This window comes from Vanellus vanellus (genome assembly GCF_965231255.1).
Source record: "Vanellus vanellus genome assembly, chromosome: 15".
In the NCBI taxonomy this organism is placed as follows: Eukaryota; Metazoa; Chordata; class Aves; order Charadriiformes; family Charadriidae; genus Vanellus; species Vanellus vanellus.
The window spans coordinates 12,516,003-12,529,885 of NC_138920.1; the positions used below are offsets into that span (position 1 = coordinate 12,516,003).

At 40.8% G+C, this 13,883-nt stretch overlaps 1 protein-coding gene across 1 annotated transcript; it reads left to right on the forward strand.

The window, feature by feature from the left end:
* Positions 1-11: 11 nt before the first annotated feature.
* Positions 12-13,649, forward strand: LOC309677962 (protein-glutamine gamma-glutamyltransferase 6-like; the record flags this gene model as incomplete). The annotated part of the gene is made up of 12 exons (XM_082490870.1): positions 12-192; positions 403-642; positions 4,928-5,046; positions 5,785-5,913; positions 6,076-6,256; positions 6,501-6,636; positions 8,233-8,336; positions 8,439-8,681; positions 10,115-10,432; positions 11,417-11,580; positions 12,310-12,434; positions 13,499-13,649. Coding segments are annotated over 12 exons (2,091 nt in total), but the record flags the coding sequence as incomplete, so codon positions are not given.
* Between the last annotated feature and the right edge of the window lie 234 nt (positions 13,650-13,883).

A 13,883-nucleotide genomic window follows, 5' to 3' on the forward strand; every position in this document is an offset into this window, starting at 1 on the left:
TTTTCTTCTATTTTACAGATCTGACACCAACACATATCAGCTGGCAGCCATCAGTGAACGCAAGCACACACCATACTGACAGATATGCCAACACTGAGCTGACTGTGAGGCGAGGACAAGCCTTCAATATCACTCTGTACTTCAACAGACCAAGGCAGACCGGGGAGAGCCTAGCATTTGTCACTGAAATAGGTAACGCTCCCTTAGCTTAATCCACGTTCTCACAGAACCATAATCTTTATCCCTTGGTGTTCTCCCCTTATTCTATTTAGAGATGCATTTTTTCTTCATGTATTTTTAGTGCTTTCCCCCCCCCCCCCCGCAATGAGCTCATTTCAAGTGTGAGGTTAATATTGAGACCACACTCTGGAATGGAAACCAATCACCCCTTCTTTCTGGCAGGGCCATCCCCCTCAGAATCTCATCGTACAAAGGCTGTATTTACCCTCTCTGAGGCGGGGGCAAGCGGCTGGAGTGCTGTCCAAGGACCCAGCGAGTCCGGCTCTACGAACTTTACGATCTCCAGCCCAGCCAATGCTGTCATTGGACGGTACAATCTCATCCTCCAGGTAACCTCAGGGAACAAGATCTTCTCCAGATTCCTGGGCCAGTTTGTGTTACTCTTCAACCCTTGGTGCCCAGGTAGGTACCAACGCTTTTGCTCCTGAATGTAACCGACCTGTTTGCTTTCATGTCTGCCCAGGGAGCTTGCTCCCTCAAGCTGTCTCTCTTTGGGTCACCAGCGGCAGCGATCTCGGCTATCTGTTCAGAGATCTGGTTTTACTACATTAAAAAGCTGCTGCCGCCCGTCCCCTCCCTGCCCCCCCCCGCCTTACCCTGCTGAAATCTGCTATATGTGCTGATATCACAGACTCTTTCTTCACAACTAAGCGGATCACTTTTTGCTGTAGACGAGGGCTGACAGACTTTCATAAGTGCACGTACTTCTTGGAACTCGAAGCAAGCGTAACATCCTTGACTTGCACCTAAGCCAAAGCAAGACTGCTCTTGTAGATGTTAACTGCGAAGACAATAGCTCAACTAACTTTATAAAAACCGATAGAGGGCTAGAGTGAAAAAGACTGGCGTTTCCCAACGTCTGTCATCACAGGTCGAAAAGGGACACCTCTTGCTCCTCCATTTTTTATTTCTGCAGCCTCAGCATGCTGCAGAAGAAATGCAATAATGCAATTTCCTAAACTGAGATTTTGCAAATATGCAACAGTCTAGAAACACAAATTAGACATAAAATATACCGCTCTAGAGTTAAGGGAGCTCTTAGCCAGCCGAGTGACTAAACAGCTTATGAAAGAAGAGAAAAGTAACCACAATCATCCACTATTTTCTTCTGTGACCGTATGTTAGTCAAGGGCCACTAACAAATATGTCAAGAGCCAAGATGAAAAAAGCTACTAATTAGCTCAGCATGTCTTGGAAGACAGAAATAATTATAGAAGTATGTTCAGGAAACTCAGACTGTCTCTGCATAGACAGTCCTGAGGGAAAAACCTTCCCAGAACCTCCTGAAAGATCACTTGTGGTGTAACTTCTAATTGACGGAAACCACACGGCAGGGACTGAAATATTTGACGGCTCCTGAACTGGAACACCAGAGCAGCAGTGGTACTCATTAGACCAGGCAAATTGTTCTCAGATGACAACCGATAAAATTAAGCTGTGCCATTCCATTTTAAAACTAATGATTTTGCAGAAGAGCCCTCCAGATTTACCGGACGATGCAATGACCACTGCCAAACAAAAGGGAGTATCCTTAAAGTAGGATGCTGCTGAATAAGCTCCTGCGGAGTAGAATAGCTCCTTGATCCTGTCAAACCGGAACAGATTCAGTTTGAGGGTACGTTGCTGCTATATTAAGTGTCATAGCGGAAGGGAAGTAGAAAATTTCTTTTCTCAGCAAAGGATAAATGGCAGATCTGGTGTGTAGATACGGTTCCACATGGGAGCTTATCCATTAAGCTGAAAAAGGCAGGAATTAATTCATAAACTGAAGTAAAGAACTACTTACAAGGAAAGAGTCAGGACAAGAGATGAAAGGAAGAGCACTGGGCTGGATCCTTATGTGTCATCTGAAAAATCACTCTGATCAAATGGTTCGTTACTGACGTTGATCTGCTGACATTAAGCAGCGTTGTCCGTACACCGGTGGGCTGGGATACCTCACAGAAATAACTGGCTGACCCTAGAGACTGGAATAGTTGAGAAGGGATGAGACATAATAATACAAAATAAAAGACCGTATGTTTAGGGAGGAATAACAATAATTTCAATGGCAGACTTACCAGCTGGAAATCATAAAGAATGTGAAAGTACTTGTTTATTAAAGAATGAGACCAACGTGAAATGGCCCTGAAAAAGGTAAATGCAATCTTAAACTGTATAAGAGGAAACAGTTACTCGGATTTAAACATTAATGCCATTGAATGAGGCGACAAGATCTCATTTGGAATTTTCTTTCAGTTAATCTTTCCTGAACAGGTATTATGAATTAGAACATGTTCAGTGAAGGGTTACTATGATAACTGAACACATGAAAAGCCTTTTGGACAAGAGAAAGTTTCTAGTTCAGCAAGCCGAGAGCAATTAGTTTCAGAGGTCGTATATCTGAAATAGACGCAGAATTTGGACACAGAAAATACTGATCTTACCGTAATGGTAACAAACCAGTAAGCTTATTAATTCACTAATGTAGTTGTTTCAAACTTGTCGATGGAACAAAAGTGATGTTTTGACATTAATAAAGTCTCTTAAAAGTATTTAAAGAGAAATCTAAGATACTTGCAAGCCAGCCTCTGATAACGATGCATTATGTCCCAGTGCTATTGAAGGACTGTACAATTAACTACTAGAATAAAGAGTGCCTATCATAAGTTAAATGAATGATCATACACTGCTTATCTATAGCTCACAAGTGAAAACGTCAATTGTAAAACTTCAGGGGATAAAAGAATATGTATGTTTGAGAACTTTTAGAATGTATCTTTTCCCCTAGACGTCTGATACCTGCCACTTGTTTCAGTGGCAAAGGTTATATGAAGAAATTACTAGAAGTGTGTCTATGTTAGAAAGCATACTTCCGTATTGATTAAAAACTATCAATAGAAATTTACATCCTGCATGTTTCTCACTGTGCCAGGATAAACTTTAACTCTAGAATGAGAGGACAGAATAGATTTTTTTTATTTTTGCATTAAAAGGAACTAATTTAATAAAGGATTAGGTCTATAGTGGTCTGCCTTTCTATAATTGTCAGAAAAGAGGACTATTGTGGCTGATTGCGTTTTTTCCTTCTTGTCTGCTGAGAGTAACAGAAGGAGTTGTTACTATTTAGTCATACTTGAAAGGGAAAGATTTGTTCTGGGAGGGGTTTGTTTCTTCCTTTTAAACTAATGTTAATTTTGCTCTGAGTTATTGGTAGGAATAGTGTTGTTATAAAAAAGTCTAAATATACTTCTTCAAAGAAGTGCCTCTAGACCATTATAATTAAGAGCATATAAACCTTAGAAAAAAGGCATTCTTCAAGTGATTATAGAAGGATGTTTAGATCCCTCAGAATCATAAACTTGTAATGCTAGAAGGATCTTAGACAGTTACCTAGTCCCACACCGTGCTCTAAGGCAGGTTCAGTTTAGCACTGAGGTCATTCCTGACAGATTTTGAATTCCTTCTTACTGAGCAGCCATTCGGGAAGCTCCAGTACCTCACCCAGCAATTCACTCCAATAAACCACTAGCCTTTCCATTAGGATTTTTTCCTATTAACTAATCAAATCTTTTTTTTTTTTTTTTTTTACTTTGATTTCAGCATATAACTTCTCATCCTACATACAATAGACACCAAAAACAGATTTCCTCCCCCTGCCCCATCCTCTTCACAAAAATTTCTGGCATCGATTACCATGCTTGCCCTGTTCCTCACCCCCATTTTTTTCCACCTTAAATAATTTCGAGTTAATTCATAAGTTATATTTTTTGGGTTTGCTGAGCGTTCTCAGTGCTCCTCTCACTCTTTCCAATTGGGCCCCAACTTGAAGTGCAGCACCTGGAACTGCACACAGTTCTCCAGGCCCGTGCTGGCCCAAAAGCTTGAGAATCAACAAAGATGACAATGTAAAAAAAAAAAAAAAAAAAAAAACAGTGTGGACAGCCACCACACAAAATACTTATACCATGTGATCGATTTTTTAAAATAAATTGCACAATCTTTCTATTTGCAGGAAGGGAAGGATGGGGAGTTCCTATAGGAACGTAAAGAAGCTGACTCAATAAATTAGAAAAGCTGATTTTTATAGATATTTCCTGAAATCGTGAAGCTTTCAGAAAATAATTTTAAACATTATGAAGTGAAACACAGAGCGAAGTAGATATTGCTACCTAAAGAGTGATCAAAACAACAACCTAAACCTCTGTGGGGAGCCCGCGCTCTCACAGGGAAACCAACGAGTAACTGAAAGTGAACGGATGAGCAGGGTATCCTAGTCACATTTCTGATAGCACTTTGGAAGAGGCAAGGAGAGATCTTCATTTAGGAATCTTAAAACAAGACAAACATGACTGGAAAACAGAAAAATGTCAAATGTGTGATTCTTTTCAAATGTCTATTCTACTTCTAACTACCCTGAGAAGGCAGAGCCTGGACTTTTCTCAGTCTTCCTCACAAAAATACAGCATACAGGTAGGCGACGTTTAGATAATACACAAAGGCTATACTAAAATTAAGGAAAAAAGTTATAGTGGTGTAACATGGATTCCCCCCCTCCCCGGCCATATACAATAAAAGGCTTTTTCACTGAGCTGTACATCTTCAGGGAGCTATAACAATGTGTTTTCCAAGTAGTAGTTTTCTCCTTGTTAAATCAAGATACGTATCTCAGATTTAAGTGTAAAAGTGTGTCCAACTTGGTTTTCAGGTGATGCTGTCTACATGGCTAATGAAAGCGAGAGACAAGAATATGTTCTAAATGAAAATGGAATAATCTTTGTGGGCAATGCAAAGTACATTGAAGCAAGGGGATGGTACTACGGACAGGTAAGGCGTATGGAATTCATTTGGGCTCTTATTTTGTCTCCAATAGCCTTTTCTCTTATTATTTGCCTCTCTGATAGGTAATCCTATTTATTTAAAACCGATCAAACCTGTCTAGCCTTACTTGTGGTTTGCTCACTGGGTGCCTCATAGGACTTTGGTGTGAGATGGTTGAGCACAGCACTGCAGCTAGGAGTGACTTCTACATGCTTGAAGCTCGTGGTACAAGTGTGGACCTCATCTGTGACCAAAGCATGTACAAGTGACAATATACTTGTGTGGCTCCAATGCACCCACTATTTTTTGTACTGCAGTTACAATAAGCCAGAACTGACATTGACATAGAATGGTTTGGGTGGGAAGGGACCTTTAAAGGCCATCTGGTCCAACCCCCCGCCATGAGCAGGGACATCTTCAACTACATCAGCTTGCTCAGAGCCCCGTCCAACCGGACCTTATGCATTTCCAGGGATATAGGTCAAGAGAATCTAATAGTTTTAGGTTTACTGCAGTCATCTCTTCTGATGGCAAAAGGCACCCTCCTAGATTTTTGCTTTATTTAGTTAGCCCTGTCTCTAGCCAATATTGCAGTGTGAACTGCACACTACTGTCTTTGTGCCTCACTGTCCCTATCATCTTTGGGCTGCAACATCTTAGAAAGGAGGAACTGCTGTAGAATCTCTTCTAATTCTGTTTGTGAAACTATCTATGTTCTTAAAATATTATCTTATCTGACCACAGTTTCAAGATCAACTTCTAAACATCTGTCTCACCATGCTCGATCTGAGCCTGTACTATCGTCAGGACGCAGCCATCGATGTATCCCGAAGAGGAGATCCTAAATATGTGGGCCGAGTCATCAGCTCTATGGTAAGAAATGGACAACTTCATTTGAACTCCACATGCTTAAGCAGAAAGCGTTCGTTATACCACTGAGACTCAGCCACCTGCACCATAAGCAATATAATTAACTAGATATGGTGCATTACGCACAATTGATTTTGTGCATTCTCTCCATTGGCCTATTTTTAGATCAATGGAAATGATAATGATAATGGAGTTCTCCTGGGAAAGTGGCAAGGAAGTTTCCATTCACATGAGAACCCGTCCAGATGGGATGGCAGTGTGGTAATCCTCCAGAAATGGCGTCAGGACAACTACAAACCTGTTCAGTATGGGCAGTGCTGGGTTTTTGCAGGCGTGATGTGTACAGGTAAGCTTTAAGAATAGAGGACTGTGGTGAAATGGAGGCATTTGTGACCTCTGGTTTTATCAAAACTACACAGCAATTAATTCTACAAGAGGAATAGTGCTCTGAAGACTGCAAATGCTGAAGAACTACAAAATATTTAGACACTTTGTTTCTCAGGTAGTTGTAATCACTGAACTAAAGCTGTGTGCGGTTTTTGTTTGTGTATGTTTGTTGGGTTTTGGTTTATTTTTTTAATATATTTCAGTTCTGAGGTGCTTGGGGATTCCAACTCGTTTGGTTTCAAACTTCAACTCTGCCCACGATGTGGATAGAAACCTGAGCATTGATAAGTACTATGACAGCTCTGGAAAGAGTCTTAATATCGGCAAGGATTCCACATGGTAAATATAATTCTTTGCATCTCACCAATAACTACAGAGAGGATTTATGAGACTTAAAGCCATGAAGACTTGTAGTACAAAAGCCACTGAGTGGACGAAATTTAATACAAATATCTAAATTAATACGCTAGACATCCATTTGGAAAGAAAATGGTTTTGAGAGAACAGTTATTTCAGCCAACCAACCCAATTTTTTGCAGTCCCCGGCCTCAAACAAGTTGCAACTTTCTTTAAAAAATATGGTTCCACTGAGCATGTAGCAGTTTCCAAGGCTGTTTTAATTCTTGACACCTAACCAGTTGGTCCTGGTAATGCAGCTTTGTACCTTCCATGCTCTTAGCTGGCTTACTGCTGCCATAACTTTCTATCATCACACAGCCAATGCCTGCGTTTCTCAGCCTGTCATCCTCCCCGGGTAGATGGGAGCCTCCACAAGAAGTTTTCCAGCACTCCCTTAGCTAGACCTTCCCTCTGCGGGAGCTGAAAAAGAGAGAACAATCCCAACACTCTCCCGACTCGGTTATTGGACGTGGTAGTCCAGTGCTGTAAACTGCAAGTGATCCACGATCATCAAGCAAGCCTCAGAATTCGAGTAGCCAAGGAGACATGATATTCTTTAAATAATGTCATTTTGTACTCTAGTTGCCCGCCAGTGTTAAAGTCTTTACTCTGCAGCCACTTCACTTCTCAGGAATTGAACTAACTAGGCCCCAGGGTACATCATCTAGCTCAAAGTCTGGGCACGCCGGACTTCACCAAAGTATCCTCTTTACTTAGTCTGCTGCCTTTCACTTGAGCGTATGTGGTTGAAGGATATGGGAAGTCTTTCACCTCTTCGCTTCCTGAGAAGCGTTAGCCTATGAACAAACTTCAGCCAATAGGTCTTCTTTTCTGGGTCCTCCTGTGACCTACATTTTCCCAGTCTTTCATGCTATCCTTTGCTTTCAGAGCCTGTGGAACTCATTACCCCTGCATGTTGTTAAAAACAAAGCTATAAAGAGTTTTTAAACAGGACAGAAGAGATTCACAGAGAATAAGATGACTAAAAACCATTAAACCCAGTGGTCTGAATGGAACGTCTAATTTGGCAAGTCCTTAATTCTCTGACTGACAGAAATCATAGAGCATATCAGGGGAAGGGTCATTCTATTCATGTGCTGTTCTTATCTCTTTTCTAAACATCCGCAGCTGCACACTACTATAGATGGACTACCCAACTTCGTGACTATCTTATCTGACCCAGTATAGCTCTTTAAAGTTCCTATTTAAATGAAGCATTTCCCACATTTGAGGGTTACCGAACCCAATAGCCAAACGTTGCCTATATCCACAGCTTAAATCTTTCCCTTCGCGTTCACATTGCTCCCAAAGCAAGCTGCTGACATCTCTAATCTCTTCCTCCCCGCCCTGAGGTCTGCCCCTCCAAAGCAGGCAGAAAAGTCTCTCCTTTGAAAGAGGTAGTGAGTGACTGTAACCGGACAGCTTGTGTCACATCTTAGAGACTCCTTAAAAAACAAAATTCCCTGCCCCTTTAGAACTGGAACTTTGTATGGCTCTGTATCACTATGCTTTCTAGACATTGTTCTTGGTCTCCAGGGATTATCACGTCTGGAACGAAAGCTGGTTCATTCGCCCGGACTTGGGAGGATCATACAACGGATGGCAGGTTTTAGATGCGACTCCACAAGAACAAAGCAGAGGTAACGATACAAGTTCTTAGCGTGTCTTCGCATTCCTTCTCCAAACTGAGCACGACTGATAAAAGTTTCACTTTTTTTTTTTTTTTTTCTCCCATGTTTTAGGATTATTTCAGTGTGGCCCTGCCTCTGTCAGGGCCATCAAAGAAGGTGATGTAGATTTGGATTACGACACCTTATTTGTGTATACAGAGGTGAATGCCGATTGCAACAGGTGGATTGTATACAGCGATGGAACTAAGAAAAGAGTGTATTGTGATACTGAAATAATTGGCAGGTTTATCAGCACCAAAGCTGTGGGCAGCAATTCCCGTGTGGATGTCACATCCAATTACAAATATCCAGAAGGTAAAGGAATTATCACAGATTATTCTCCTCATTATCACAATTATCTCGTACTGAATTCTTGGTGCTAGGAAGCTAGCATAAGTAACCTGTTTTTACTGAGCATCCCTCCACTTCCTTCAGAAAATATTTCTGCCAGTATTCTCCAACTATTTTCTTAATATAATGGGTCATATATTTCTGCTTTTGTGTATTTAGTAGTTTCCTTATTGAGACACAATACAAAATACACTTTAGTCCTTTACACAGGGGTAAAAAGTGTAATATACACACAAAACAGCTACAAAATACGTTTTATTACCTAAGGCAGACAAACTCTCAAGCTGTCATACCAAAAAGTCTTAAGACTGAGTCCATCACGTATCATGAGCTGCGCGCGGGTCTGTAGTACGGGAACTCACAGGTTAGTAAGTAACATTTTTCCGGCATATCTGGCAGAGGGAGCAGGCACCAATCAAACCACTAATCCAAACCTTAAACTCCAGTCCTCTAACACTAGACATCCATCTCCCACATGACCTTACACTCAGTCTCTCTCAGCAAGTAAATTCTTTCTTGCTGTGTCCATTCCAACTCCTCGTCGGTCCTTTTGAAGGCCCCATTACACCCCGCTCACTCAGCCTCCCTCTCCGACTGCATAAATTCGCCGAGTTACGCTCCCTTGTGCTTCTGCTCTGACATCCAGCCGTCAGCTCCCCAGCCGTTCAGTTGTTACGTGCTTGCCCTCCCGGTGGACTCAGTCGCCCCATTACTGGATTCTGGAAACAAAACTACTAGGAAACAGTAAAGGGACTAAGTGCCATTTGTCTGTACTTTGCAAACAAAGCAGCAAAGGTTGAGAACTGCATAGCTATATGATTGCAGGAATATTTTTATCTTCCCTCAAAAACTTGGTACCTATGTCTTTCCATCTTTTTTTTTTTTATTTAGAGTTACAGATTTCATATAAAAGTTTGTTTAATGTTTGTGGCTCAAAGTCTTAAAAAAAAAAAAAAAAAAAAAGGAAGATGTATTTCACTCCCACCCACCCCCCTCCTCTAATTTTGCTATTCAGAATCAGTGGCCATATTTCAATACTTCACTCATCCGGGTTTTAGTGCAATCGTATTTAATACAGAGCCTGGTTATCATCAGATTAGCAAAGTAACACTTATCATGCCACTGCATGTTCTGGCCAAGGAAAAAGAAAACTGGCATCCTAAACAATTACAAATGCATAATATTTCATTTTAGTGACTTATTCACATATTACACGTTTATTACTTTCCTGTGAAACACCTGACCAGAGGCCTAATGAAAATACGGGGAACTTTTAGGTATTGCATATGGCTGGGTGCTGCAGAGCTGACACCCCACATCATTCTGAAAGGCTTTACACAGTGAAGGCACAATGGCAACAAAAATGTGAATTTTACTTGGTTCTCTCCTTCGAGCAGGTTCTTCTGAGGAAAGACAAGTTTATAAAAAGGCCTTGGCAAAGATATTTGGATCAAGCGTCACAGCAGGACGCACAGAATCTCCAAGGGAAAGACCTTCAGAGACTATGAGGAACCCTGGAATCTCCGGGAAATTCAAGCTGGCTGAACCTCCAGTGTTTGGCAAAGACATTACCCTGCTCTTAATTCTCAATAACCTAACTTCTGACCACAAGACTGTGAAGGTGGACATGAGTGCGTCAACTGTCCTGTACACACGGAGAACAGTGACAGAGATCCTGAAGGCAAACACTTCCGTGGAACTGGGTTCTAAACAAGGTAACTTTCAACGTCCCTAAGGAGCCAATATAGCCCTTTTCTTAGCCACATGAAGGCAACTGGAAGGAAGAAACATCAGTATCATATCTAGATCAGCCTTGTAGCCCATCTACTTGCTCCATCTCTTTATAGCATTGTTTATGACTACATTTTACAAGATTTTTTTTTTCCTCTCCTCCGAAAACTTTCACTAGTTCCATGAAGGTCTCATGAAATGCTTTACAGAAGGCTACATTTATATTATAGCTCCAGAAGCAACACTATATATATATATATGTGTGTCGTGTATATACACACACGTGTGTGTGTGTCTATCTGTGGTGATTATTACATGTATAGGAACACATCTTACACTTTTAAATAAAAAAAAGGCTGATGTATGCTTGCTGGCACTCAACAGGCAACACTTTAATAGAAATTAACTAAGACAAAGGTTAAAAGTTGCACTGTAACTTCTCTGTCTCTTTCGAAGAGTCCAGGCTATTGAAACTATTCTAGAGATGTTTTTCACCCCCAGGTGAAAGTAAAGATAAACATTTTTTCCATACACAGCAGAAAAGTTGTAGGACTGCAACAGTAAGCAGCTGACCGGGTCACTTGAAAAAGGATCTCTGTGAAGCTTGACCAAAACTTTCTTCTTGACTGAGGTAAAATGAATAGGATACAAGGAGAGAATAGATAAAAATGGTTATACCTCTAATTATAAGAAATACAGAGGGACAGGAATCCAGTGAGATGCAGATGCACAGATTCCCTCAGTTTCGGGCCAAAATCCCCCATTTAAGAGGTCAAATGAGTTGAAGTAGAAAAGGATCACCAGAAGAGAGAAACACACAACCAGTCTCACCAGGAAGAAATATAAACGGACTCCAGTTGTCTCGTCTTTTGTTCTCTTCAATAATTTCAAAAACCCTCATAGTAACTCTTTTTTCTTTAGCAGTCTCCAAGAATGTAACAGTTCCTAAATATATGTCTGAATTCCAGGGAAACATATCCGGTTAAAGATTCCTTATTCTTATTACGGAAAATACCTGACTACTGACAAAAGGATCCAAGTTACTGCGTTGTGTGAAGTCTTGCACAGGCACGGGCTAAAGCTGCTGGTGGAGAAGACAATCATTTTAGAGGACACAAACATTATCATTAAGGTAAACAGTTCTCTCCCTAAACAGACAGAAAGGACTAGAGAGTTTCTCTGGAGCTCAGGTCTTAAGATGAGAATTTGGGGATAGATGCATTAATTTAGGCTGCAATTTCAGATGTTGCTCTAAAATTCCGCCTGCTTAAATTGAAAAAGTAAGCACGGGAGAGGCCACTTTTGAATCTCTGCCCGAATCTGCCCCTTGGTCTTCAGAACAGCTCTGTTACCTTCTTTCTTTCTTTCCCAGTCACACGCCACAGCTTTACGTTCACAGAACTTGTTTTCATGTCTTCTGTATTCTAGTTATTGGCAAATGCTTTAAACAACTTCACCCACTTCAAAATACAGACTTAATCCTTCATTTCTAATCTATGTTAGGGCCAGTTTATATTGTTTTAACATTTTCATCCTAATCAACGATGTGCCGAAAAAAAAAAAAAAAAGGACACTCAGCAACCCAAAGATCAGACAGGTTTAATGAGATGTGTCTGTATAGTCAGGGCTCTATTTCACTAAAATTGTGCACAAAATACTGCATACAGCTTGACAGCACTGTTTCGCTAATCCACATCCAGTACCAGGGAAGGCATCCCAACTGTCAGTTAAATCTCACTGCTCCTAAAATAGCTCGTTCATCCTCAAAGGCGGGAGGTGCTCTGCTTTACAGTCCGACTGAAGTCTGTCTCCAGGAAAGTGTAAAACAGTGAATGACCAGAAATGCGCCTTTGTCATTTAGATTCCCCGGCGGGTTGTAGTGAACAAAGCTGTTAATCTGGAGATCTCATACGCCAATCCCCTCCCTGAGCCCGTGAGCCGCTGCGTACTGCTCGTGACTTTGATGAATCAACAGGTCAAAATACAGTAAGTGAAAGCTGTGACATTTACTCGGTGCTTCTAACATGACCTAACGTCTAATTTCTCAGTAAGAAAAAAAAAACAAACATGCTTGAATTCTTTTTCATATTTTCTATTTATGAAAATAAAAATTCCACTAAATATATATTGAGGTACTATGATTTCTCAATAATGTATTATTTTTTCCCACACATAGGAACTTCTTTAACAACTAAAAACTGCTAACATCCTTCTTTCCTGGGAAAGCAAATGGGCATATCGAATTCTTTTGTCTCTCTGGTATTTATTCAACAGTTTGGCTTTGTGTTTCTATTTTTATATCGAGTACCCTAATACTACAGTGTCTTAAGTCTGAGCTAAAGCAAATAAGACACAGCCATAGCTCCCCTCATTTCAGCCCAGGCAAGAAGTTGCTCTGCTCTCCTTTAAAGTAGGAGAAAATCATGCCTTTTCAAAGTATAAGAGCAAAATGTTCTATTACTTTTTTCTTTTCCTATGGACTCTGCTGTTTTATGGATTAACTCAGTGTTGAGCAGTTCATATTTCCCAAAGCTTGTTTTATTATAAAACAGCCTGACTTGCTGTGGCTTTGGAAATATTTGGACATAATAATCCATAAAAATTCAGAAAACATTATTCCAGTGAAAGACTAAGCCAATTTAGGCCAAAAGGAGACACAAAACAAAACACCCTGGCCATTAGAAAAATCATATTATTGCCAAAGGGGACATGAACCAAGCGGGCATCAGACAGAGCGCTGACCTTTGACAACAGAGTTTTCCTATTCTGAGTTTGTGTTGACCATCCAAACTTGTACCCGGCCCTAACACAGAGGCAGGATGTAGCACTTCTCATTTCCATCCGTCTATTCAAGAGTAAATTAAGACGGTACTATCTTTTCTCATTTCTTAGTCTACACAAAGCCTCAGATCCCGGGTAAGTCTCAGAGACCAAGGCTGGGCCTCAGTAGCTGTTGGTGCCTTTGCCAAGAAGCAGAACTGCGCGATAGCTATCTCGAGGAAAGACAATGCAAGCCTGAATTAATTGATTATTTTTTTTTTCCCCCCCAGTCTGGCACAACTGGCACCAAGGGAGAGATCGAAAATTTATTTTGAATTCACACCTCGCAGGGCCGGGCCCTTACAGCTGCAAGTAGACTTCTCTTGTGACAAGTTTTCACATGTGAAGGGATTTGTAACCATTGCGGTCGCACGTGCATAATGTGATGGAATCAATCTCCTATTCCAGCACTAACACGGCAAGACATTCTCCTCTGTATAGGGACCGTGATGACGACAAGAAACTTTCCACAAAAACTGGTGACCTCTTACATTGCAATAGAATCAAGTCTCCTGCTTTCACAGTGCTTAATTGCTTAGTCTCTAATTGTATTTCTTTTTTTTTTTTCCTCTTGTCTAGAAAAATGAAGCCCCTTCCTGGTAGAAGTAGTTTCAC